We start from the raw sequence: 27,893 nt of genomic DNA on the forward strand, positions 1-27,893 counted from the left end.
CAAGGTGCAGCAGGGAGCAGGCTGGGTGGACAGCAGACACCCAGCAGCAGCCTGGGCCCAGAGGTGGTAGGGTCTGCAGACAGCTACCACAGAAGCAGCAGGCAGCCTGGGCACTAAGGATGAGTGGAGAGCAAGGTGAAGAAAGCAGTTCAGAAGGAAAGAAAAACAGGCTGATAATGGTGTTGAGAAAAGGGAACTTGAGGTTTCGAGAAAAAAAAAAAAATGAGCTGGGCAAGAGGAAGGAGGAAGGCTGGAAATAAATGTGACCTGGCCTCCACCTCATAGTGGGGATGGCATCGTTCCCTTCACCTCAACTGCTGTAACTGCCCAAAGGAGGGGGGGGGGGGTATTTTTCTTTTAAACTGGAGTTACAATTTCTGAGGGAAGGGAAAGTGAGAGCATTTGATGGTTCAAGCAGGGAAGAGGGAGGGGCACTTCCTTCACCTGAAGTTTGAAGTGCCTGGGCTGGGGGGGGGGGGGGGGGGGGGCTCGCCAGGCCTGTGCTGCAGGCAGCACCATGGAGACCCAGGTCAGAGTCCCCCCACCCTTGCCGGCCAGCAGCCAGGATGACAGAGAGGGGACAGGTCTGGCTCTTAGGTTACCTGCTCTTTGGGTATTAGTTCCAGCGGTAAGGAGACACTGCCAAGTCATGTTACAAAACAAAACCCTCTACCTCGTTTCCTGCCAAAGGTAAGCCTCTTCTGCCTGGACTCCTAGCAGCCCAGAAGTGGTCCCACACATTGAAGGGCTGGTCTTTAGCACCTAGACCTTCCCAGCCCCAAAGTGGTTTGACGGCCACAGGCTAAAATGAATAGTCAGGTGATACATCTATTACGGGTTTTAAAAGAAACTGGCATGTTGTGAGGCTATCTAATGAAAGCGGTCATGGTTGGGCTTCCACGTGCACCCGTGGGACCACTCTTGGATGGCAGAATGTGGCACTGAAGGACTCCCATCTGAGCCTGTAAGGCCAGCACACAGCAATGCCACTCTCCAATGGGTTCTCTGAAATGTTTAATTTGTTCTGGCAATGAAACTAACGTGGCATAAGGACTTAAGTCCTCAGGCTAGGCAAGACACTGTGGCCTTGGAGAAAGCCTCAAGGAGGCTGGCAGGAGGCAGTAAGATGGTGTGAAAGGGATGAGCTGCACAGAGGAACTATGGGAAGGCTTTAGGTGTTGGGGCACAAGTGATGAAAGGGGTGAGGATGGATTGCCCCAGCCTTGACCTGGTGCTTAACAAGAAAAAAAATGCCCTTCCCTTCAATTACCAGGGAGAAGCCTGGGGGCTGGAGAGGGGGGGCAGGTGGCTTATTGCTTACCCCTCCACGGACCTCTAAGATCTGAGAGCAGAGGGAGAGAATGCAATAGGCTGGTAGGACAGCTACAGTGAGAAGAGGAAGTCACACAGTCCCCAGGTCAAGGAGTCAAACCCTGGGCTTGGCCTTTAGCCTTCCAGGGCCAGAACAGCATCTCTTTCTTCTGAAGAGGTTGCCTGAACTCCCAGGATGGAATGTCAGATTTCTGGCCTCTGATCACCGGTTGCTGGGATTCCCTGGTGTCTCGGAAGTCCTGGAGCAGTAAAAAAAGGTTTCTCTCCAAGAATTTCTTTCCCAGTGAGTAAGCGGCCAACTCTCCTGGCAGAAATGTCTTTTCTACCAACCTGCACCTGGGAGGGTGGGAGTGTGGCCGGCCCTCAGAAAGGGCCCCTGAGGCTCACATGTTCCAGGACTGAGAACGTGCACCTTCTTCGGAGGCTCAGAACTCCCAGTCGTCCACCTCCAGCTCTTCCAGGTTTGTTACCAGGCCAAAGATCCCGCTGTGATCCTGAGGCTGACTGCCCTCAAAACTGGTGATGGGGGTGACAGGGCGAAGTAACTCAGGCAAGGCCTCTGAGGCGCGCCGCTTGATCTGAGGGAGGAGAGGCAGTTAGGGGTGGATCCTGTTGCTCTGGGTCCCAGGACACCATCAGGCAAGAACTATGACCCCATGACAGTTGGACTGTTAGAGCCAAGAATCTCTATGAGAGGAAGGCACAGCGCCTTTAAGGGGCTTCAGAAAACTGGGCATTTCTCTTTGATTCAAAGGGAGGAGGAGAGAACACCTAAGGACCCCGAAGCTAAGGGGGTTGAGGGTCGTTAGAAGCACAGGCAAGAAGAAAATCCCAGGGAGCCTCAGGAGAGTGCTACCATACCTGCTTGAAGAAAGAGTGGTTCAGGAGGGTACTGGCACTTGGTCTGTGGAGAAAGAGGAAGAGAGCCCAGCATTACCCCTGTGCCCCAGGATTCCCAAATCCTGCTGCTCACACCTTATCCCCAGGCTCCCTCTGCTTCTTCCCTCAGCTCTAGAAGAAACAACAGCCCGAGCTACCCAGGTCGCTTCTTAGCAAACCGTTGTGTTGATCCCTCTGGCCGCAGGAGCTCGGGACTCCTCCAGGAACCCAGCCCTCCACAGAACAGATGAATCCTCTCAAACCCTGCCTTCGACCCCCCAGGCCCTCTCTGCCCCCCACAAAGCCCGGCTCCCAGCCCACAGGAAATACCTTACGTCTGGACTACGCTGAAGGCACTGCTCCACAAAGTGATGGAAGTGGGGGGAAAAGGTGCGGTGATAGGGGTGGGAGGGCGAGTCGCCATTGGAGGTCCTGGGGGTGCTGGTGGCCAGGCTGTCACTCAGGCCAGAGTTGGCTGCTGAGCGTGAGGTGCTCATGGTCAGCTCCTCGGCAGGGATGGTGCTGGTGTCCAGCAGGCAGGGCACGGTGCCATTCAGCTTCTCCAGCAGCATCTGGGGAGGACAGAGCCAGGACGCGGGCTGGAGGGGGGTGCCCTGGAAGATCTATGGAGTTTCTTCACAAATACACTTTTCCCAGTATACAAGTGTGGTTTAGGGGAGCAGAGAAAAGAAAAGTGGAGTAAGTCTAGTTTTCTCAAAGGTATGCTGGCCACTGGCTCCGCAGCCATACCCCAGCTCAGCCAAAGGGAAGAGGAGGAGAGGGCCTGCAAGAATGCACCCTTCCGCCATGGCTGTAAGGAAGGTCCCCGTCTTCTCTCCCGTTTATAAGACTTCTTCACGTCCTTTTAACTGTAGAGCACTCACCCTAGGGTGAAGGCGGCTGTCAGGTCATTGTCTTTGGAGCCCAGCCCCAGTCTCTTGTGCCCAGGTGGTTCGGGAGGGGTGTGTTACACAGCGCCTGCCAGACACGCCCTGGGTTGTTGCTGCACCGGAGCAGGGTGCCCAAGGGCCGACTAAGCTTGGGCAGCTGTGCCACAAAGTCCTCTGATGCCACACATGCAAAACAGCCCCAGCTTGGGGATTGCTGCCCTTGGGGTTGTCCTCCTGAACTTCCAGGCCAGAACCCAGAAGTCTCTCTAGAGCTGTGCTGTCTAATGTGGCAGCCACCAGCCACATGTAGCTATTTATACTTACATGAAATTTGGTTTAAAATTCAGTTTCTCAACCTCACTGGCCACACTGTAAATGCTCAATAGCCACAGGTGGCTAGTGGCCACTGTACTGGGCAGCATAGATAAGAGAACGCTGCCACTACCTCAGAAGATGCTATTGGATAGTGTAGCTCCTGTACCTCTCGTTCACCTTAAATAGCCGCCTACCTGTCCTGAGCGCTTTCTGTGACTCTCTTACTTAGATTTTCTAGACTTATTACTGAGGTTTCCATACCCTCCTAATGAGTCTGCTAGATCTAATCTACCTGCTATTGTGATCTTTCTGAACTATGTATCTGATGCTATCACTCCTGGGCTTAAAAGCCTTCAGCAATTCTCCATGTGGTTTGGGACCGGAACCAAATGCCCTGGTGTGGCACACAAAGTCCTTCATGCTCTGCCCTGGCTTCCTGCTCCAGCAACATCACCCAGCAGCCCCCAGAAGCACCTGTACTTCAGCTATTTGTAACCATTGCTATTCCCCAGATCCTATCCCTGTTTGACTCTGGGTCTTTGCACATGCTGTTCTCTCTGCCTAAGTTTCCTTCTAGTTCCCATTCCTCACACAGCAAACAATTACTATTTGCCTTCAAGACTCAAATGTCACCTCCTCCCAGAAGCCTCCCTGGGTCCCCTGCTCTACAGAGCTCCCCTCTGGCCACTCTCTAGCTGCCCCTATTCCCACAGGGCAGTCTGTGGGTTCAAGGGAGAGACTCACTCAGAGCCTCCACCCCTCCACCCCCTCCCAGTTCTAGATCATGCTCCAGATACTTAGGATTCAGGTAATTCTTGCCAAAATGACCCGAGTCTGCTTCCTAGACTTGATAAAGCCTGATAAGCCTCTTCCCTGGTCTGTCTCCCAAAGGTAGACTATGCCACTGGCTGTGTGTGCCAAGGAGTGGCCAAAGGACAGTCATTGTAAGGGGCATGAACAGATGTTGAACTTGTAGGCTGGAGGTTCCAAAGGTACTGGCCAGAATATGGTAGCACAGAACCTGAGAAGCCTGAGAACTCTAAATTAGAAACTGGCCTTCCAGGTATATTTATCAAGGTAGGACGGAACATATTTTGTAAATTTATGAAATTCATCTAAGTAGACAACATGGTATGTGGGCCTCCATTTGCACCCCTGCTCCAGGCCCTGCAACAGTCAGTGGCAGGCCTGCTCCTGGGCTCTCCTTCTCCAGGGTCCCCTCCCACAGCAGGGGAAGGCAGTGGTGGGCAGGTAAGAAGGAAAACAGGCTGAGGGCTCACCTGGGTGGCAGGCATATCCTTAAAGGGGACATGGCCATTGGCCAGCTCACAGGCTGTGATTCCCACACTGTAGATGTCAGACTTGGCATCGTAACCCTGCAGATTCTAAGTCAGGAGAAAAAAGCCATAGATCACTCCATTTGTAGCCACGGTTGTTCTTAGAAGAGACCGGCATGGGGCAACATCCGAGGGGAGGAAGACAGTATCTGTCTCAAATCCAGCCCACTTTCCTTGCCTGTACTACTGAAGAGTAGCTGATATTGTAAAGGAATGAATGATGCTGTGTAACAAGCAGGAAGAAGTGTGGGTCCCCATACTCCTGCTTAGTGGAAGGATGTGGAGAGCACTGAGTATTTCAGGAATGCTCACTCTTCCTATAAGGAAGGTCTCTGAAGGGAACTGAAATAGCATTAGGTCCAGTTTGGGACCCCACAGAGGGGAAACACCACCATGTGCAACGGGCTGAGAGGCCTCCCGGGTCCACCTACCAGCAGGGAACCCCTCCCTCTGGAACCCCTTACTCCACTCAGAAGCAGAGCACTCCCATCTGGGGAAATTCCTGAGGGCTCCCTAGGGAAACTGTGAATTGGTGAGGGATAGGGGCTTCTCAGGACTCAGTCCACAGACCTGCTGGAGGACCTCTGGGCTGAGCCAAGGCAGAACCTTGACACTGTACTTGGGAAAGTCGTGGACCACACGCTGCCGCTGCCCATGGCTGATCATGCTGAGGTTGCTGCGTAAACCAGACAGGTAGACCTTTCCCTCCGAGGAAATCAGAATGTGGCTGGCTTTGACGCTCCTGGGGTGGGGTGGGGTGGGGAGCAGAGAGAGGGTGTCACGGGGCCACAGGAGCCCTTCACGTCACAGACCTCTGATCTTCACATACTAGGTAAATATTATATACACATAAACACATTTTAATATAATACATGCATAAAAAAAGAGAAAATAGCATGACCCAATTTACATACCACCAGATTTTAAATCTTTATATTTTGCTAAAGTTCTTTTAGGCTCACAGACCACTGCTTGGAATCTGTGGGTATTCTTACAAAGCGGATCATGGTGTGATATCCATATATTTTCAATTTACCTAAAGGTACTGTGTTATGCATCCCATCCTTCCTTCACTCCTCAGTGCTGTTTGTAAGATCCATCCGTGTGGCCACCTATATACAACCAACCTTTGCTTCTAACTGCCACCTGCACTCTGGGGTGGGATCGAACACTTCTACTGACCCCTTCTTCCAGGAAGGAACATTGATGCTGCCTCGAACCACCATGGATATGAATGATGGCATCTACATATGTCCCCTGAGAGGCCTGTGTGAGGGTTTCTTTGGGGTGTACCCCCAGAGCAGCATTGACGGCCCCAGTGCCGAGTGACCCTGACTGGTTGCATTGGGCCATCTTCCACTGTGCGGTCAGGAGACCCCACTTCACCACGCTGGGCCTCAGCCAGCCTCCAAATGACACTGGCCTCAGGTGTGTAGGGTGACATCCTCCTGTTTAATTTGCTTTTCTGATTCTTATTAGATTTGAGTGTCTGGTCATATTGAGAGTCCTTTGGGTTTCCTCTTCTATAAACTTCAAACCCTTTGCTCATTTTTCTGTTGCTTTGCTTATCCTTTTCTTATTGATTCACATAATTTCCTTGTTACTAATCTGTGTGTTCTAGACACAGCTAACATCTTGCACGCTGTCACCCATTTCTTAATTTTGTCCATGGTGTTCTTTTTTGGAGAGATATCTTTAATCTTGATATAATCAAATCCATCATATGTTGTTTTGTGCTTCTAAAATATCTAGACATTCTTCTGTGCCTCAGGTCACAAAAATATTTCCTTCTATCCAAGTCTGTAGTTTTATATCAGACATTTAGGCCTTAATCCATATGAAAAGTGCTCCTTTGTACATGGAATTAGGTAAGGGTCCAGCTTCCCTACTGTGAGTGTCTTTTCCTAATACCATCTATTAAGCAGCCCCTTGCCCCAGCCTCTCAGCACAGGGCTGACTGTGGGGCACACACGCAACTTTAGGTGCTCCAAGGAAGGAGGGGGGTGGGGCACAGAGGCCCATGCCAGATGTTCTTCTCACACAGCACTCAGGACCGAGCTGCTCAGTAAAGACAAAGTTGGCACCGATAGGCTAAATGCTCTACCAAGTCAGAGGCAAGGACAAAATCCCAAGCTTTGATTTAAACTCTGACTTCACTAACTTCAGTCAACCTTCTCCTCCCTTCCCCTGTTTACTTGAGGGCTCCTGGGCACAGATCCCTGCTCTTGTCAAGGGCGATTATGCCTAAGAATGCACCTGTGTACGTATCCCATGTGGTGGATGTAGTCCAGGGCCTTGAGCACCCCCTGCAGGATGTAAGCAATCGCCAGTTCATTCATGCCGTCCATGAAGTGTGTGCAGATGAGATCCTTTGCAGAACCTGAAGAATTGTGGGGACACGGGGAAGAGTAACAAAGAAGGGAAACAGACATGAACCTGCTGACAACAGCGTTCTCAAAGCACCTCTCTGCCAGGACCCCTGTTCCACTCACCATATGCCATGAATGATGTGACAACCCACAGCTCATTGTCTGCAATAAAGGTGGCTCGATATGGCAGGATATTGGGATGGCTGAAGAGTTTAGAGACATGAAGCTCCCCCTGAAAACAATGGTAAGCGGAAGTCAGAATCAAGGGGTCCTGAAGAAGACGCTCAACATGAAGGTGGTGGCATGAATAACATGGGGACCCAGTCTTTCCTGGAGCTCTTCTCAGAGTCCTGGGAGCAGCCCAAGCAGGTGGCCACCCACATGAGAGAAGCCAGGCTCTGCTGTCTCCACAGGGAAGCCAGCACTACTCTGCCAGCTTCTGCCTGCGTTTGGCTCCACTAGCCAATCTAAGAGAGAGCCTCAAGAAAAATTCCCCACCAACAGTGAAACTGCTAACAACACGGTAGAGGGTCACAGCTTGCCACGTCAGAAATGATGAGAACCAACAGTTGACTGAAGACTTATAAAGTAATAAGCTTAGTTCAACTTCAAGGGCCAAGGCACAGAACTCCTCTTTAAGATAAGAAAACAAAAAACACTGGGGGACCTGTGTGGCTCAGTTGGTTAAGCATCCGACTTCGGCTCAGGTCATGATATCACAGTTCGTGGATTTGAGCCCCATATCGGGCTCTGTGCTGACAGCTCAGAGCCTGGAACCAATTCTGTGTCTCCCTCTCTCTCTGCCCCTCCCCCCACTCACACTCACCCTCTCTCTCTCTCTCTCTGTCTCTCAAAAATAAACATCAAAAAAATAAAAATAAATAAAAAAAGGAAAACAAAAAACATTTTCCTCTTATAAAGGAAAATGTTGTAATCGATAGGACAAGGAAACAAAGTTATCAGAGAGCAAACACGAACTACTAGACAGCCGAAGGTACTTCTCCAGCAACCTAGGAGCGAGAGAGCAGCTACAGAAAGTGTCAGACCTATGGGATTTTAGAATGAATTTGGACAAAAGAACTACAGAAACTCAGGGGTCCTGGCCTCTGGGACATGAGCTAAAGGCCAAACAGGCAATACTTTCTGCCTATATACTGCTCCAAAGAATTTAAAAAAGAATCCTAAAGTCCAACATGCTCTAGAATGAACTCAGATATCTTTCTTCCCAAATAACTAAGCTCTTTCGGTTCCATCCTCAGACCCACAAAACTACTCTGAACACGAATGGGTGTTAGAGCACCATCAGAAGAGCATGAATTCAGGGAAACACTGTGATGAAGAAGAGGGATAGGTTGCAGTCAAACTGCTGAAAACACACTGACCCAGGCCCTGAATCTAAAGAGCTCCCGGTGCAAGCCTGAGTCAGGGAGGAACCCAGGCCCCTGCCGGCTGCTCTTGGATCTGTGGTGTCCCCTGTAACAAGAGGGCAGCTACCTCCTTCCCCAACAGAAAGGAACCTCAGGAAACAGGACAATGAGAGCCAGAAGGTGGCTGTCACAGCAAAGCAGGCTGCCCCGAATCTGGAACAAGACTGCCTGGGTTTGAATCCTGTCTCTACCACTCACTAGTATGTGTGACTGTGCGCAAGTTACTCGGCCTCTCTGAATAGTAAATAAATGAATAAATGAGCCACAAAGGCATCTTTGGAGAGGAAGAAGGGAGTATAAATTGGCCTGAGCAGAATTACAGAATCCTTAGTGCCAAATGCCCACGATTCTTCGTTAAGAGCTTCTGTTAACTTCCTGGTTTGGTCCGCCTTCATTTTCTGCCAGCTATTTTCAGAAGACAGATGTAAGAGTTGCCTTGTAATTGCGATTGGAACTAAGAGCCCATCCTTGAAGTGTCCCAACACATTTTATTACCTGCAAGAACGTCACCATCTCATTGGAACAAGCTTCCAGGTTAATCCTTCGTACCGTCACGTACTCTCCTGTCGGTTTGTACCTTGCTAGATTCACTGTCATCAGGTCCTCAAATCCTTTGCCTAAAAGAAAAGGAGAATGTCATGAACAAGGGCAATGGCAACAGAGGTAGCCTTAAAGAGACTTGATTTAAAATGAGAACTCGGGGCGCCTGGGTGGCTCAGTCGGTTGAGCGAACGGCCTCAGCTCAAGTCATGATCTCACGGTTTGTGAGTTCGAGCCCTGCGTCGGGCTCCGTGCTGACGGCTCAGAGCCTGGAGCCTGCTTCAGATTCTGTGTCTCCCTCTCTCTCTGTCCCTCCTCCACTCATGCTCTGTCTCTCACTGTCTCAGAAAAAAACACTAAAAAAAATAATAATAAAAAGAAAACTCAAAACTTTCACTAACAATTCCCCTTGTGGCTGACATTTCTTGATTTTTCTCCTATCAGTTCCTTCTCAGCCAACCACTTGAAGTGCCTATGGTCCAGGACATCAGAAGCCAAAAAGAAAAAATTGCAAAAGAGCTTCTCTCCTAGGGATGCCTGGGTGGCTCAGTCAGTTAAGCGTCTGACTTTGGCTCAGGTCATGATGTCACAGCCAGTGAGTTCGGGTCCCGCATCAGGCTCTATGCTGACAGCTCCGAGCCTGGAGCCTGCTTCAGACTCTGTGTCTCCCTCTCTCTCTGCTCCTCCCCCACTCACGCTCTCTCTCTGTCTCTCAAAGATGAATAAATGTGAAACAAAAATTAAGAAAAAAAAAAAGAGCTTCTCTCCTGGTAACATGATCTCTTTTCCCAGATTTGGAAGACAGAAGCAAAGGAGAGTCACAAAAGCCAGTTTTGTCACCCTGAGTCCCGCTAACTAGCTGACAGCCTCTGGCACACGCTGATCTGGGGATGCAGAGGAGGCCACAGGAGTGCCCAGGAGCCTGAAGGTAAAATAGCAGTACTAGGACTTTACCTATGACAGAGAGTAGCTCATAGCGCCCTCCTTCCGGCAGGAAGCTACTCATGATCTCCTGTTTAGACAGGGATGCTATCGACTCTGAGCTCGCCTCATTGGTCTAAAGAAAAAGAAAAATAGGTTAATAACAGAAAATTGGGTGTGGGATGGGAGTGGGGAGGGGGTGATTCAGACCCACAAGGAGACTGGCGTCTAAACATACAAATTCTGACTCGGGGTCAAAGAAATAGGTCCAACACTATTCGATGAGAAATGTAGAACACCAGATGTTCAGTGTAGTCATTAGCACTGACATCAGAGCCAGTAAGTGTGAGCACCATCTACAAATGGGGGTAGGGGACAGGGCTGGTTCCTAGTCAACTGTTGATTTGCTTGTCCTTTCCAACAATTGGCTCATTTGCTAAAAATTATGAAATTCTTACTTGGGGAAAGGATGTCTAGACAAAAGTCATGTTTAGAAAAGAGAAGGGGGATGGAGAAGTGAGGGGTTCTCTTGAATTTCCTGCTGTATTGGGGTCCTACTTTAGGGCCCTGACTACAAGACTCCAAAGGTCACATGCTGAATTTTGCTATAGGGGAAATTTGGCCATAAGAAGTACCCTCTTGAGCAAACCAAGAGCCCAGACCAATCATTCTCTGACATTTTCTTTCTTTAAAAAAAAATTTTTTTTAATGTTTATTATTTTTGAGAGAGTGAGACAGAGAGCAAGCAGGGAAGGGGCAGAGAGAGAGAGAGAGAGAGAGAGACATAGAATCGGAAGCAGGCTCCAGGCTCTGAGCTGTCAGCACAGAGCCGACGCGGGGCTCAAACTCACAGACCGCGAGATCATGACCTGAACTGTAGTTGGCCGCCCAACTTGACTGAGCCACCCAGACACCCCAATTCTCTGACATTTTCAAGTGAAGCAAGAAAACAGAACACATAGGGCTGCAGGCAAGGCACAGGGCTGTCACGTCTCAGCCATCATCCCAGGCAGAGGAAGTGACCTGCTTCCTGGTTCCTGCCGTAAATGAAGCTGGACCTCAACCAGTTAGGATGTGGGCATCACACCTCTGGGCTTTGAGGTCCTAAAGGAAAAGTGCCCAGCAAAATTGATGGCAGACCAACTCTCCCTTCAGCTCAAAAGGCTCAGACCTAAATTTATTTGTGTGATTTAGGGGCCATATTTTTCTTTCTTTTGGATCCTCTTTCCTACTGAGATGGAGTACCTTAGGCCAGCTCAAATTTCATATGCTGTATTCCTAAACCTGACCTCTAGTTAGGAAAAGATCTTTGTGAACACAAGAAAGGCCCCTCACCCAGCACTAGCCAGAAGACAGGGAGTCAAGAATGTTCTGACATGGTGGTACCTCCTTGCTGGGGATCCCTGACGTTTCAAAGGCATCCGGTTTCAAGAGTTGATGGAACTGCCAAGGGGAAAGAAACCAAGTGGGGTTCTTCCTCTTGCACCACTTAAGTATGACAGTAAGAGGAATCTACTCAACCAAAAGTGAGCCCTGTCAGCAAATTTCTAATTCAATCAATTTTTTATATTTCCAAGATTCATCCCATATTGTTGTATTTAGCCATGCTGTACACCCATGTTGTGTAAGAGTCATCTTGTGAATATACCTGTTTATCCATTCCAGTGTTGATAGGCTTTTGGGGTTGTTTTTGGTTCTGCTCGTATGAACTGTGCTATTAGAAACCCATTTGAATGTGTCTCTTGATGTGTATATGCAAGAGATATTCTAAAGCTTATACCCAGAAACTGAATTGCTAGGTTACAGAGTATATGAACAATCGACTTTACAAAATAATGCAAAATTGTTTCCCAAAATGGTTAAACCAATCTACACTCCCTCCAGTACTGTATGTATGTTCTCATTGATCCATTTTCCCCCATCACTTAGTATAATCAGACTTAAATTTTTTGCCAATCTCATTGTGAGGGTGATTTATATTTCCGTGATTGCTAATGAAATTGAGCATCTTTTCATGTATTTATTAGCCATGTGGGTTTTCTCTCAGGTGAAATTGGCTCTTTGTGTCTCTTGTCCATTTCTCTACTGGAATGTCTTAATGTAGGATTTCCCCAAAGTAGGCCGCCTGGAACACTGACCTTGGCAGTTAAAACATATAAATGGTTTACACGTCCAATTAAATGAGAAAATGAAGCATTCTCTCTCATGGAGAATCACAAGGTGTGCTGGCATAAAATGGCTTCAAGAAGTTTTGTAGTAAGGAAACTTGTTTAATTTGTTTAACCTAGCATTTCCCAAATCTACTTGTCCAGAGAACCTTTTGTATCTCATATCTGTTAAATTTTGGGAAAGGTAATTTGGGAAAGGCTATTTTAAGTAAAACAAGTAAAACATATGGTATTATGCAAAGACTATAGGCTCTGGGGCCAGACAGAGGCAGAACTTGAACTCAGGTCTATCACTTGCTCTGTGACCATGGGTAAATCATGCTAAATTCTTGGGATCTCTGTTGTCTCATTAATGGAATAATTCCCAGTTTATAGGGTTGCTATGACAAATGAGATAAAATATGTAAAGATCTTAGTGCTACCTGGTGTTTCATAGGTATTCAGTAAATGTGAATTCTATTCTTTTCCTCCCTCTTTTGCTGCCTACTGTTTGGTCACTCTCCTGTTCAACAAATAAGATGGAACAGAGAAAATGGAGAAACCAGAGTATGCGGGGGTAGAGCTTGATCAATAGTTAAGGTTGGTTTGATTTTCACTTTTACAGTTATCTGTTTTCAAATGCTCTGAAAATACGTTCTAGGAACATTTATAGCCATTGTGGCTTCTTGACACTGTGGTGTTCAGAATAATCCCAAGTGCCTCTGCCAGCTGAGAGACACACACACAACTATGGGACAAAACAGAGTAGTAATTTGAGCAAAAAGCCCAAACCAGGAGCTCTGAAATGGCAACCTACCATTTGTTTAGAATTTATAAGCTGCAAGCTAAGTTAGTCTTGAGTCCCACCAACTTCATACCTCTCACCACCTGTGCATAATCTTGTTCTACAGATCCTGTTTTCTCAACTATCAATCTACCCCTCATAAAATCGGCGTCATCAGTTAACACAAAACCCAGGGTGTGGCTTTCAGACCCAAAGTCCCTACTCTGATCTGTGAGTATCCACATGATTCGGCCCCTGCCTACTTCTAATGACTTCATCCCTTACCACATCCCTGTGACTTGCTACACTTGACCCATACAAACAGGTGCACTTCAATCTTAGGAAGCTCACACCAGCAGTCCCTTGGTTTGGAAGATTCCTGCCCTACTCCTTCCTGCCCCTGCTATTTTCTCATAGCTGCTTCTTCCCTACCATTGAGATTTCAACTTAAATGTCATCTATGCATTGAGGACTCTGAGCAGAAAGTAAAGTAGGCTCTCAGTCACTTTATTATGTCATCTTGTTTTACTTTCCTCACAGTAGTTATTATTGTGTTCATTGATCTGTTGCCTGCCTCCTCAATTAGAATGCAAGCTCCATGAGGGTATAGATCCTGACTGTCTTGTCAGTTTGGTATTCCCAATGCCTACAGTGATGCTGGCACATAAAAAGATGATTTAAACAAGTTTGAGCTGAGGTTTCCTGGCCATGACCTTGTCATTGCCATGAGTTAAAGAGGACAGTAGGGTACATGTACCAGCCAGTTCCACTGGAGACAGAGTTCAACATAATGACCTATACTGGAAAAACCAGCCCTCATGCAACGCACTCACTGGATCCCCTGCTGCTAGGGGCACTTTATAGATCAGAATCTGGTACCTGGATGTGAGAAAGTACTGCATTTTTTAGCAGGTAGAATCTAGAACCACTATATATTTGAAGGTCTTCCCCCTGATCTCCAAGCAAACTCCAAAATATTTCTCTAATTTGAAAAAGAGGCTATGAAGGACAGCTGGAGTTGTGAGATTAAAGTGCTTATTAAATGCATTTTAAAAAACTCCCATGGGAAAAACTACTGATAGATACTTTTTTATTACCTATGACCCTCTTCCTTGCTAGAAGTGCATATAAGACATGCTGTCTAGGCAATACACTAAAGACATACACTTGCTGAGCCAAGGTAGGAAATTATGCATTAAACTACTGATATGATTAGGTAGTAACTTGACCAAATATTTCTACTATCTCTGTTGACTACAGAATAGTACTCAAAAGTGTTAGTTTTAGGAAATACAATTCCTTAGTTAATTGGGAATATGAATTCTTGGCAATCTGGAATTGCAAGAAATGAATTTGTCTCTTGGTTATTGTCCTTGTCTCACTGGGAACACTCCTAAAATGGGCAATTTCTACATTGTGGATGTTCTACAAGTCTGAACTCAGAAACCGATCTTTATTTAGGAAAACAAAAACAGTGTTTGAAAGGAAGAGGTCTGGTGAGATATCGCCACAAGAGAGGCGGGTTAGCTCAGTAGACTGTTTCAGAGTTAGAAAAGGACAAAATTCAGATGAAAAGGATGAAATGTTTAGTCCAGTCTCTTTAAAAAACACAGCACAGCATAGCTTTATTAGTATGATATATAATCTCAAATTGTCTAGAGAAACTAATTCTAGCAAAGCTATGCTTCTTAGTTTTTTCCCACCATGAAAAGCATTGTTGTTTATTTTGAAGCATTTGAAAAATACATAAGCTACTGATATCCAGAAAGCACCATAAAATAACACTGTTTAAAGAGTTTAAAACAAAATACAAGAGAGCACACAAAGACTATATTTGTGAAATGCTACATCCAACCCCCCACAGGTTTCACACAGGATAAGTCTTGGCATAACACCGGCAGCTGTGAAAATATAAAAATTATATAAAATGGGCATTCTCATCTGGAAAAATATTTAACTGATCATATAGGGAATGTTTTTAGTCTCCTAACTGGAAAATATTTGGATCTGATAGAGAGGTGCTCCTTACTAGAGCGTAGTCAAAGCTTCACTCAAAGAGAAATTCCTAGTCAACGTCACCACCCTTCTGCTGTTGGGGCTGCCTGCCAAAGGTGCAGATGTCTGTCATCTGAAAAGAAGAAGTTTATTTAGAAAAGCGTTCTTATCCTCTCTCTTTAGAAGACACTGATTCACATTATCAAAAATAGCTTGGTACGCTGTGCACATCTGTGCACATGTGGTGTTATTTACTTTGGTAAAATAAACTACAAGAGTAGGAAACAGAACAAGTCTTCCAACCCTTGCCAATTAAAAAAAAAAAGTACACTTTCTGTTTTGTACTTTTTAATGTGGGGTTTTGATTTTAAGGTAGGAGATTTGATATCCTGCCTATAATCTAGGGAAAGCTCTGTAGTATCTCTGTGAACTGAAATCTATCAGCAATAGACCACAGAGGAAAAACTTAGTATCACTAGCCACTAAAAGTAACCATATCTTAGATTGTTGAAATTTTCTTTTCTTTTCTTTTTTCTTTTCTTTTTCCTTTCCTTTTCTCTTCTTTTCTTTTCTTTTCTTTTCTTTTCTTTTCTTTTCTTTTCTTTTCTTTCTCTCTTTCTCTCTCTCTTCTTTTTTTTGGAGGGGGTGCTGGGCGATTGGTAAGGTTGGGAAGGGGAGGAGACCTTAATCCCCAAGAGAGAGCAAAAAGTGCCTGAGACTTTTTCAGCTTCTAAAGTACAGGTCAAAATCTTTCCAGGGTGAAACCTGACTTTCCACAAGTAAAAGAATTATACTACAAATAAAACTCAATGAAATAAGCAAAAACACAAAATGATAAGCCAACAAAAAACACAAATTTCCACAAGAAGTCATTCCCATGCAACAGCCATAGAGCTCAAGCCTAGAAAGTCACTTACTTTTCTCCGAGTGTCACCCGGAGGCTGCTCTGGAGTAGAGAAATTGATTGTTGGCATTTTGTTTTTTAGCAGAAGACACATCCACATTCAGAACAGCAATTATTACACTTAGAACTACATTTATTAATAGAAACCACCTAAGAGTCATTATAGTAAAAAGTGCCCGCAGTGCTATATATAAACACATACATGTACGTACACACACACACACACACACACACACACACACACAGAGTAAAAACACTACACATAGATGGGATTTTCAACATGAATCTATGGCTCTTGAAAACATGGCAAGGCTACTATTCTATGGGTATTCTTCTGAGTATAACTCAACTGCTATAATCCCAGTCTTACATTTACTTTCCATCAGCACAATGTTAGTTTCAATAGGCTGGTTTCAGAGTCATATACTGTGAACAAAAAATTTATTATAAAGTTATAGAGATGGCCGGCTATTTCCCAGAGAGTGCAGAGGCTAGAAAACAGGCTTTAAAAAAAAAAAAGGCAAAAAAGGTTTTAGCAGCAACATGTACATGTGAGACCATAACCCAATTAGATTCACCAGACACATACATTCTATTCTGAACACAAATAAAGCAAGGGCTTTCTGGGCCTCTGCTACCCTTGGTGAAAATAAAGCAAAGGGCAACGGAGATAACATTCTGCTCTTAAATCAGATAAATTCTGTATCTGTCCTTTTTATTTTCTCCATTCTATAAAAGTGAAAAAAATCATCAAAGTAGATTTTTAACTGGAAAGTACTGGAATGATCACACATCTCCAAATATCTTAAATTAGAAATCACAGCATCCAACTGTATTATTGAAGGAGATTGGCTGCACAGTAAATTAGCCTCAATTTGTCAAAATAAGATTTTTTTTTTTTGGCCTTGGACATCAGTTTTCTGGTACACAAATGGCAGGTGCAGTTGCTTAAGACAGTCTGTTAAAGGTAAAAAACCAAGTGAATAGATTAAAGGAAATCAAGCCCAGTCTCACAGAGTAGAAGGCAAATTCCAGGTTGTATAAAATTTGATAATATATACTTCATCAAGCTGTAAGCAATATACGGAACAACCTCTTCACCCTCCTCAGATCAGTCAGTGATGAGGCAATTGTCAAAAGACCGCCAGAGATCCCACACTCAAGACACTGAAACCAAAATCCTTTCATTCAGTTCACATATCCTGTAATATTTTTAACTAATTGTAAACTGGACTTCCAACTCAGTTTTCACCAGGGCCAATGTTTACTTTTAAACATGGTACTCCTGTTAATGATGAGAAGAAAATGAGAACAGGACCAGAATGCTGTAGTTTTGTTCCATTAGCTTTTCCTTTACTGTGTGGCTAATTTTTATTCTTCAGAACTAAAACAAAAACAACTCATCATGTTTCTAAACTCTCATTTGTCTAAAACATAACATTTTGACAGAGTTCACAAATAATACTCCTCTGGAAGTTTTTGAATGCATTAGGGAAAATAAATTAACAGGTACCATTTAGTAACTAAAAAGTTTGAATTTTCAATGACCTGAGCCTACCCCAGGGTATTTTGTTTGGATCAGTCAACCAACACACTCAATCTGATAACCTGTTTCTTTAACTATAGGAGCTGAAGAGAGTGTCTTTGGTATTCAGACACAAAGAATGGGGCTCTAATATTATCATTTGTATAGAAAAGAATTTTCTTTGCCTTAAATTAACATAGCAGTTCTCAAAAAGGCTCAATTGGAAAACAGCCAAAGACAATGCCTGGCCCTGTTAAACCTCAAAGTTGCAAGGCTACTTCCGAAATCAACATGTGGATTTTACAACAGGAAGTTAATATTTTTGTCCTGACAGATTTTTTTCCTTAGTTCTCCTAAGTCTCATAATTTCTACCACGAAAAGATGAGTCAACTAGATTGATCAGTAAAACCAGAACTTTTATATCATTGCTACCACTGTCCTGACTATAGTTTTATTTTTAAAATCTTCAAGGTTAGAAGCTTTTGAACACTTAGGTTTTTTCCTTTAAGAATATGTATTTTAACTGGACAAATACTTAGAAGAAATAAATATGCCTTTAAGTAAATACTCACTTTCTAACAATCAAGACAGATCAAGGTCAACTGCCAGATTAGTCCTCAAATCTTTGGGAAACCATAGATTCAAAATGGAACCAAACAAATATAACAACTGTAATTTACACCTGCCCTTAGAATTGCTAATTTCTATAAATTGATTTAGTCAACAAGAGTAGTAATGTTTATCCTGAAGTGATGGCTAAATGCCAGACTGTACTTACCTCCAAATAGTTCCAAATCTCTTAAGCCCTCAACAATGAACTTTTCCGAGACCCACCGCTAAAGAGGAAAACCCCAAAGAGAATTAGTATTTCTTCCAAGCCACAAAAAATTAGCTATCAGCCATTAGACAAACAAATAAACTACAAAACCAGAATCATGCAGTATAGTTAAGATGCATTTCTATGGAAAAGTTTTAAAAAGAATCTTGAATTTAAATCAACTGTAAACAATAGGTTAATTCCTTCCTCTATCCTTCTGTGCCTAATTTGATAAATAATCCTTAAATCTCACAGACTGATGAGAACCATGTAGGACTGGCCCTAAACAAGAAGAATGTTTTTGTTCTTCCTATATATACAACTACCTTCTGGTTCCATCTTACTCATTCAATGGCTATTACAGATGCTTTGGATCATAAATGCCAATGTGAAAAATACTACTGAAATTGACAACACAGAAAACAGAGATGAAACTGTTTTTCACAATCCTCTATTAGTTTGTAAAAGAAAACAGTAAGCTGCATGTTCTTTCATCCACTAGGATTTCTAAAAACATCATCACCACACTTACATTTTCTATCAAGTTTACAAGGACCAAACTAGCATCACCAATGTGTGGTTCACTTTACTATCCTATTTCCAATGAGTATTGGATTTCCTTACTGATCAATGGTCTGGTGTCACCCGAACCAGGCAAGGTTGAAATAGAAAAGAAGCTCACATGTAAAAGTAACAGTATCAAGATAGCATTTCACTTAAGGACTGGTGTTAAAGTTTGGCTTGGGGGCATTCTTTCCACCTGGCAGAGTTCAGACTAAGGAGAGATTCTATTTTTTCCTCTTAATTAACAGTGAAGTTTACTCTTTCCAGTATAAATTATTCTTATATATACAAACATAAGAAAAAAGAAGATTAACATTCAAAAAAAACAGGTTGCATAATATGGTTCATGAATTGGAACTATAACATCATTCTCTGTCCTTCTCTATATCAATTTTTTTCTAAATTTAAAAAAAAAAAGGAACACCCAAAGTAAAAAATTTGGTATAAAAAAATCATATGTACTGTATCACAAAATATAACGTATACTTTAATATTTAGAAAGTGATATATTCATGCGTCATAGCACTTATATCTTGTTACAAAATTTTAAAATAATAACTACTGCATTTAGAAATCAAATACTTGATAATAGATAATAAATAGAATACAATACTTTTTTTATGGCATCATGGAAGCTATTATAAAGAAGCTAACTCCAGTGTTTGTTGGGGTCATTTTAGCTGGTGAGGTTTTTCAGGTTTAGTAACATTTTTCATGTTCAAAGAGGCTCCAATTAAACCTATGATTATACTTAGAAAATGTGTTCCAATAATTACAATTTGATACTGATTTTTAAAACATAGAAACTCATTGAAAATACGTAGGAAATGGGCAGCTTATTAGCGGTTACATACCTACAGTGAAAAGTGTCACTGATTCATTTAATTTTGTATGACTGATATTCATAAAATAAGCCACCTTGTTTCTTCTCTATCGGACAAACTGTTGGGTATATTTAGTGTCTCTGGTCAGCCCTCTGCTTGCAAGCTCTCTCCTCGGGAGTGGAGGCCGCAATGTCTGCTTTACTTCCTACATCCCTCATGTTTGTAGGATTCTGAGCATCATATAAAAATACCACCTACACTGCTTTACAGAAAATAAAAATAGTAAAGCCAGAAGAATAGAAACACTCACCCTAATTCGCTCTGGTTTACTTACAAGAAAAGACATGAGTTCCTAATGTGTAGACCTACTTCAATTTCAAAAATTTAAACCTAAAAGGGAAATATAAACAGGTTGAATTAGTCAAATCTCCTTTTATAAAAATGCTTTTTGATTAACAAAAACTTACTATGAGTCTACCATTCAAAGCACTGTACTAGACCTATACATTTCTAGATTCTAATGATTTGTTTACAGAACATTTCAGTGACAGTAAAACTGGATGTACTGGCCAAGTACATTGTGAGATACTGCAATCTCTATAAGAAAAGACAGGTTTATTATTATATGGTTTCTTCCTTAATTTTCAAATTTCTCTTGACCAAATTCCCCACTGACTCTTTCCCAGAAGCAGTTACCTTCAGTTCTTTTGGCTGTTTCAAGTTTATCCTTTTTACTATCATTCTTAAATAACGTTTACATGGCCATGACTCATCCATTTGAGACAGTTACCTACTAACTTCACTACTGTGGTAGATGAAGACTAAGCTCTCTTATATCACCTTCCTGCACCCTAGTTTCCTGCCTTCATTCTCCCAACATAATTCGAGCATAATTTTTCTATTAAATCAACAGTCTGCATTTACATTGCTATGACTGTGGAAACATGGTTTAGAGCTGAGGCAAACAGTTAGAGATGACCATGTCTTTCTTCTTGTACACCATTTGTTTTCCTAAAGTTAATAACGGATTCATTTCTTTTTCACTTGCTTGGTTTCCCATATAGCTATAGTTAACTTTTTCTGAGTACTTCAATATCTCTGCTATTCGTCTTATCAATATATTTTCTCATACATTCAAACTCATCCATTCCAATTTTTCCCTGGAGGTTGCCTTTCCAAGGCCCTCCATCCCCCTGTTGCTGAACTCACAACCCCAAAATCGAGACGCATGCTCTACTGACTGAGTCAGCCAGGCAACCCTGCAACAACCTTTTTAGTGTGGAAATCTGGATCTTCCAATTCTGAGAAATATTCTTGTATTATTTCTTTGATAATTTTGTCTCCTTCACTTTCTCTGTTTTCATGTTACAGAATTCCTAATAGTTGAAGACTTACTTCTAGAATTACCTAGAATTAACTTATGCTTGTTTCACTCCTATTTTACAACTCTCTTTTCCAAGAGATTCCTTCCATTTTATTTTCTAACCCTTCTATTAATTTTTAAATCTTGGTTACACATTTCCAAGACCTTTTGCCATTTCTCAAATGTGTCTTTTTTCATGTCATCCTGATCTTCTTTTATGTTTGCTTATAGTTAAAATTATATCTAGAATGGCTAAAAGCTTAATGCATCATGACCACATAGGGTTTATCTCAGAAATGACAGTCTTAACATTAAAAAATGAATCAATGTATACAAACTGTCTTTGTCTGAAGTTGTTGGCAAATAAAAAACAACCAATTTTAAGGAATTTTAAAAAGTGAATCAATGAAGCGCACTTGCTGGCTCAGTTGGTAGAGCATGCGACTCTTGATCTCGGGGTCGCGAGTTCAAGCTCCACACTGGGTGTAGAGCTTACTTAAAAAAAAAAAAAATCAATGTAATTTTACTTGAATAAACAAGAAAAAAATACAATCATCTCAATAGATGGAGAAAAAGCATCTGAAAAAACTCAGCATCATTCATGATTTAAAAGAAACTCTCAGGCAACTAGGAATAGTAAAATAGGAACAAGATAGAAATAGAATTTACCAAGTCAACTTGGTAAAAGATATGCATAAAAAATGTATCACTAACATCATACTTAATATGAATTCTTTTAATACTTAAAAAGAATTAATGAGTTCCCTCTAAGAATAGAAGCGAAACAAGAATTTTCTTGTTATCTCATCATCATTTCTGTTCATCATTGTTCTGGTGGTCTTGGCCAATGCAAAAAGGGAAAAAGAAACAAAAGGCATACAAATTGGAAAAGAAGGTTTAAAACCCTTTATTCATAGACAACGTGATTGTATACATAGAAAATTATAAATATTTTACAAAAAAGACATTAGACCTAAAAAATGAATTTAGAAAGAAGGTCAATTACAAAACACAATTGTACTTCTATATACTAACAATGAATTAGTAGAAAATGAATTAAAAAAAAATGAAAGCTTACAGTATCAACAAAAACATAAAATAATTAGGAGCGTTTTCTTAAATTATAAATAAGATATGTATGTTTAAAATTATAAAACATTGCTAAGAGGTATTAAAGATAAGCTAAACAAGAGATATTCCATGTTCATAGATTGGAAGACTCAATATTGTGAAGATGTCAATTCCCTCCAACTTGATCTATAGATTCAGTGTAATCTCAATCAAAATCCCAGCAGACTTTTTAAAAGAAATTGATAAGCTGATTCTAAAATTTATACAGAAATACAAGGGACCTAAAATAGCCAAAATAATTTCGAAAAAGAACAAAATTAGAAGACTTATGATACCTGATCAGACTTACTTTAATGCTATAGTAATCAAGACAGTGTACTTTGGTTTAAGGATAGACAAATGGATCAATGAAGCAGAGTAGAGAATCCAGAAATAGATCTCTTTCCAGAGAGAGGACAAAGTAATTCCCTGGGGAAAAATAATCGAATACAAATGTCTATCTATTTAGAAAAAATGAACTTTGACCCTTACCTTACACCATACACAAAAATTAACTTGATGTGGATCACAGAACTAAAGAAATAGTTAAAACTACTAAATAAAACAGAGGAGGAAATCTTCATGATGTTAGGATAAGTAAAAATTAAAAAAAAAAAAAAGGAATATCAAGAGCATGAAAGGAAAAAGAAAAATATGATAAATTTATGAAAATTAATAAATTCTGTCTTTGAAAGATACTACTAAGAAAATGAACAAGTTGGGAGAAAACAGTGTGTGTGTGTGTGTGTGTGTGTGTGTGTGTGTGTGTGTACATAACATTTTATATACAGAATATTTAAAGAACTTCTACAATTCAATAAAACTCAATTTAAAAAATGGGCAAAAGATTTGTACAGAAGATATAGGAATGGCCACTAAGCACATGAAATGGTACTCAACATCACTTGTCATCAAGGAAATGTATATAAAGCTACAATGAGATACTACTACACACCTACCAAAATGGCTAAAAATAAAAACTGACAATACCAAGTGCTTGACAAGGATAGTTACCAACAGGAACTTTCATACATTAATGGGGATATATGGGGATAGGGATACAAAGTAGTATAGCCACTTAGGAAAATAATTTAGTAGCTTCCTATGACCAAATAATTCTGCTCCTAGGTAGTCTATTCAAAAGAAATGAAAACATATGTTCATATAGATTTGTATATGAATGTTCATAGCAGCATTATTCATAATTGGCCCCAAACTGGAAACAAACGTCTATCAACTGGTAAATGAAAAAACAAAATGTAGTATATATACCAGCAGAATACTACTCAGCAACAAAAAGAACTTTTTGGGTGATGAAAATGTTCTGTATCTTGATTACATGGTAGTTACCTAAGTGTATCTGTCAAAACTCAACAAAACCATTAACTTAATGTAGGTGTATTTTATTGAGGGTAAATTACATCTCAACAAAAATGATTTTTAAAAAAATTTTTTTCATGTTTATTTTTGAGAGAGAGACAGACAGAGTGCAAGCAGGGGAGGGGCAGAGAGAGAGGGAGACACAGAATCCGAAGCAGGCTCCAGGCTCCGAGCTGTCAGCACAGAGCCCGACGTGGGGCTCGAACTCACGAACTACGAGATCATGCCCTGAGCCTAAGTCAGCCACTTAACCAACTGAGCCACCCAGGCACCCCACAACAAAAATGATTTTAAAAATCAAATGACGAGAGACACCTGGGAGGATCAGTTGGTTAAGTGGCTGACTTCGGCTCAGGTCATTATCTCATGGTTCGTGGGTTCAAGCCCCGCATGGGGCTCTGTGCTGACAGTTCGGAGCCTGGAGCGTGCTTCGGATTCTGTGTCTCCCTCTCTCTCTGCCCCTACTCTGCTCACATTCTGTCTCTGTCTCTCAAAAATAAATAAACATTAAAAAAAATTTTTTTTAATTATAAAAAAAACTCAAATGACTAAAATAATCAGAAATGCTTTTGAATAGTCTAGAAAAAAAAAAAACACTGCCAAATTCCTCCTTTTTTTTTTCTAGGAATCCTTAGAACTGCTTCAGAGAAATCAAATAAATAGTTTTCAATCCAGGGGAGAGAGCAGGCCTTTCAAAATAATCTATAGTGTTTTTTTTGTTTTTTGTTTTTTATCAAATTGCATTTATCTTCACCCCTATCCTAATTTTCTTACAGAAGATCATCATCATGTTAAGAATCATTTATCCTGGCATTAAATAGTAAACATATTGACTGAATTTGAAGAAAAAAAGATTATTAGAATACACATTATTTAATAACATTAAACACAAAGCATCATGCAAAAGAAATTTAAGAGGAAACAAAGTCCACATCCATATGTAGTCTACAACAGAAAGAAAATAGAATATTAATGTAGATAAAAAGATGATTTTTATCTGAAGGAACTGCCTATGATCTGGAAAAATACTAGCAATAGAAAATAAAGTCAATCCCAAAACACTGTATAAACTAATATAACAAACCTAAAAACTGGTCCTAGACCACCACACCAACAGCTTCATTAATTATCTGAACCATTGGCTCCCAAACCAGGATGTGTTTCAAATTAACTTGTTAGTTATAAAAACCTTTGGATGCTCAAACTCCCCCCTTCAAAAATTTTAATCCAGCAAGTCTGGGGAATGCACAAGTAGAAACGGGCAATTCATTATGGTGTTCAGCAAAGGGAAAAGACAAGGGACCTGAATAGTTTTATGGAAGGGATGGGGGGTGGGGCTTGAATGTCAAATACAACTTAAAGAAAACAGCAATTCCAAGCATGAAATAGTATTACTACTGATTTTTAGTACATTCTTTGTTTTGTCCACACATGTATCTCCCAGTTTCTAGAATAGTGCCTATCACATGGTAGGCACTCAGTAATAATAAATGAGCAACCAAATATACTGACAAATGTGTTGGCACTTTGCATACTCTCCACTTAATGTGAGGCCAGTAATAGGAGCACAAGTCCACATATATGAGAACAATGAAGAGGCCTTATGTGAATGCTAAGAGTATCGACTTTCTTCACCAGGCAGTAGGAAGTAACTAGGTTTTGAACAGAAAGGTGACAAACACAGAACAGTGGTCTAAGTGTCTCTCAAACTTTATTACGCATTCAAATCATTTGAGGATACTGCTAAAATTGCAGATTTTGATTTAGAGATCTGGACTGGGGCCTGGTAGTTCTAAAAAACTTCCAGATGATGGTAATGCTGCTGATCTGTGCACCATCGTACTGACTAATGTTTGAGAAGCCTTGTTGGAAAGAACATTCTAAGGAATATTAATCTGCAAAGGGATGGGAGAAGGGGAGGTGAAAAAACCCAGAGAAAGGAATGCCAGTTAGAACACAATGCCAGTGGACCATATTTGGGGTGATAAGAGCCTGTAGGAGAAGGAATGGTAAGAAATAGATGGACAGGGGAGAAGGAAAAATAAAGAAATTATATTTAATTAGCAAGGACACCATAAGCCATCTAGCCCATCCTCCACCCTTCAGAGGAACAGCTTTTACAAACTCCTGAATGTAAGGTTACTTTTAACCTCTGCTTGAAAACTTCCCCCACTCGAGACTCTACCTTATCAGGGAACCCATTCTACTTGTGGACAACTCAGATGACTCCTGATTTTTTTGTGCCCAAGGAACTGGGAAAGAGTAGTGTGTCAGCGACAAAACAGGAAACTCAGAGGTGGAAGTGGTTTAAGTGGAACGATGAGTTCGAGTTTTTAAATCATAAGGAGGTTGAGAAAGTAGTTATGCATCCCAAATGGGAAGGTGTAGCAGTCAGTTAGAAGAGACACATTAGAGATGGCTATGTGGACTTGGGAGTTAGCAGCTAAAGCTCTACAAGTGACAAACTCACCAAAGGAGAAAATGGGGAGAGCAAAGCAGGCTGGGCAGCAAGCCTTGGGATAGGTCCATACTTAGGACATGGCACTTGAAGGCAGGTAGGAAATGGAGCCCAAAGGAAAAACTTTAAAGGTTCTGCTTCCCTTACTGGACCACTTTTGCTCCTCCAACCTGGTTAACTTTGACTTGTCACTGCTTACTACTCATCTCAGGTGTCCTGTGCTACAGAAGCTCTCCCTGACCACCGCTCCCCCCGCCCCCACTTATGTTAGGTGTTCAGTCTCAGTATTCAATCCTTACACCTACCACAATGTTAACTGCCAAGAGTCTTGTCCACTAGTGCTTTACTCTGCCCAACACATAATATGGGCACTCCCGTATCTGTTAAATTATTAATAGTTAAAAAAACAAAACAAAACAGTAAGCATTTATGGTGAACTTACTATGTGCAAGGATCTGTGCCAAACGCTTCACAGAGATCAGCTCACAATAAGCACTATCATCCTCGTTTTACAGATCAGGAACTTAAAGCTCAAAGAGGTTAAGTGCCCCAAATTCCCCACAGGCAAGTGGTAGAGGACTTGTTAGATCTTTTCCAAAGCCCGTGCTCTAGAAGCCAGAGTGATAACACAGAAACATAGGGAGAAGTGTCAAGACTGTGTGTGCGAAGATGCAAAGATGACTGAGAAGACATCGCCTGATTTGACAATGCTGCTGACCAGATGCCAAACAGTACAGAAATAATTCATTTGCCTTGATTTATTTTTCTTTTTTCCCTATTTTTGTCACTGCTTTCCTAAACTTCTTCAATGTCTGGGGTTACAACTATAAACACTGCATCTGAGTCACAAAATTCTAAGAAACCTGATCAAAGGCTGGGGGAACAGACTTAACCAGTTCAGCACTGTAACTAATGGCTGAATAGGATCCTGGCCTAAGGCAGGTAACCGAGTGAGACTTGCTTTCAATTCTCAGGGACAAGAAAGTCTTGGGTGTCTTTAGACAGTATCAATCAGTCAGTGAAGAACTGTCTTAATCCCTCAAATACATATTGGAATACGGTTCTACTTCAACAGGTAGTATACAATAAGAAAGGGACCAATACTAATGGCTTTTCCTCTTTGAGGGAATCAAATTAGAATATGCTAGGATATCTTAACAGGGAGCTGGGCTGATAAATTAGTTCCCCATTTCCTGGAAACTTGAACAATTTTATTTAACCACTCCCCTTCCCTCGAGCTCACTTCCCTACCCCCACCGCCCATCTCCACCCCAAATCTACTGTGGGCGCTGAAACATTCTTGGAAAACAAGACAATTAGCAGCTCTTTGTTTTTGCTGATTCAGGGAGTCACCTAAATCGTTCTCCTAAGGGGGTTTGCCTGTCCAGCCTGGGATAGATGGAAATTGGGGTTATGGGATCGGGGAGGGGGGGGACGGGGGGGGAGCGGAAGAGGTCAACACAGGATCGGCCGCCTCTTTGAGCAGGACAAACTGACACCTGGGCCCCAGGTTCCCCACCTGGAAGTGTGGGGGGTAAGATGGGTACGGAAAGCAAGCGCTCGCCTCTCCCGGCAACTCCACTCCGGTGTCTCCCGGGCAGGCCCAAGCCTATTCTGCTCTCAGGCTGCAGTCCCTCATTGCGGGAATCGAGGAACTGGGTGAAAAAGGGGCCCGTGGAGGGTGAGGGGGGGCCGGGATGGCCGATCTGACGAAGGCCCGCCCCTGAGGAGATGGAATCGGAGTCAGGGCGAGAAAGAACTGGTCCTGGAGCGCACCAGGCGGCCCCGCCAGCCCGGTACCTGGTCCTGGAGTTAGCAAGCAGTCCCGACCCCGTCTCAGCTCCGCCTCCTGAGTTTAGGGCCGCGCAGCCAGGCCGGTTGCTGGGGGGGGGGGGGGGGGAAGGGGGGGGAAGGTACGCAACGTGCCATGCGCAGTAGCGGGACCCGGGGAGGGCTGGTGGCTGAGAGCTCCACCCCGCCCCGGCTCAGCCCGCGCGAGCACGGAAGCTCC

At 42.5% G+C, this 27,893-nt stretch overlaps 1 protein-coding gene across 15 annotated transcripts; it reads right to left on the bottom strand.

Annotated features, from left to right (window-relative positions):
- Positions 1–997: 997 nt before the first annotated feature.
- STRADA (STE20 related adaptor alpha) lies at positions 998–27,789 on the bottom strand. 15 transcript variants are annotated; one of them, XM_043584953.1, is made up of 14 exons: positions 27,683–27,775; positions 26,325–26,490; positions 19,906–19,961; positions 18,145–18,202; positions 15,854–15,882; positions 10,044–10,146; positions 9,045–9,166; positions 7,246–7,354; positions 7,010–7,133; positions 5,324–5,495; positions 4,697–4,801; positions 2,542–2,783; positions 2,194–2,236; positions 998–1,910 (listed from the first exon to the last, which is right to left on the bottom strand). In XM_043584953.1, exons 3-14 carry the CDS (start codon positions 19,915–19,917, stop codon positions 1,758–1,760), a joined length of 1,272 nt encoding a protein of 423 aa, XP_043440888.1. In that variant the 5' UTR covers positions 19,918–19,961; positions 26,325–26,490; positions 27,683–27,775; the 3' UTR covers positions 998–1,757. The 15 variants fall into 15 exon arrangements, with proteins under 15 accessions (XP_043440888.1, XP_043440885.1, XP_043440887.1 ...); XM_043584950.1 differs by having other exon boundaries at positions 19,882–19,961; XM_043584952.1 differs by lacking the exon at positions 26,325–26,490 and having other exon boundaries at positions 27,683–27,789.
- Positions 27,790–27,893: the final 104 nt, after the last annotated feature.

This window comes from Prionailurus bengalensis, chromosome E1 (assembly GCF_016509475.1).
Source record: "Prionailurus bengalensis isolate Pbe53 chromosome E1, Fcat_Pben_1.1_paternal_pri, whole genome shotgun sequence".
NCBI classification, from domain to species: Eukaryota; Metazoa; Chordata; class Mammalia; order Carnivora; family Felidae; genus Prionailurus; species Prionailurus bengalensis.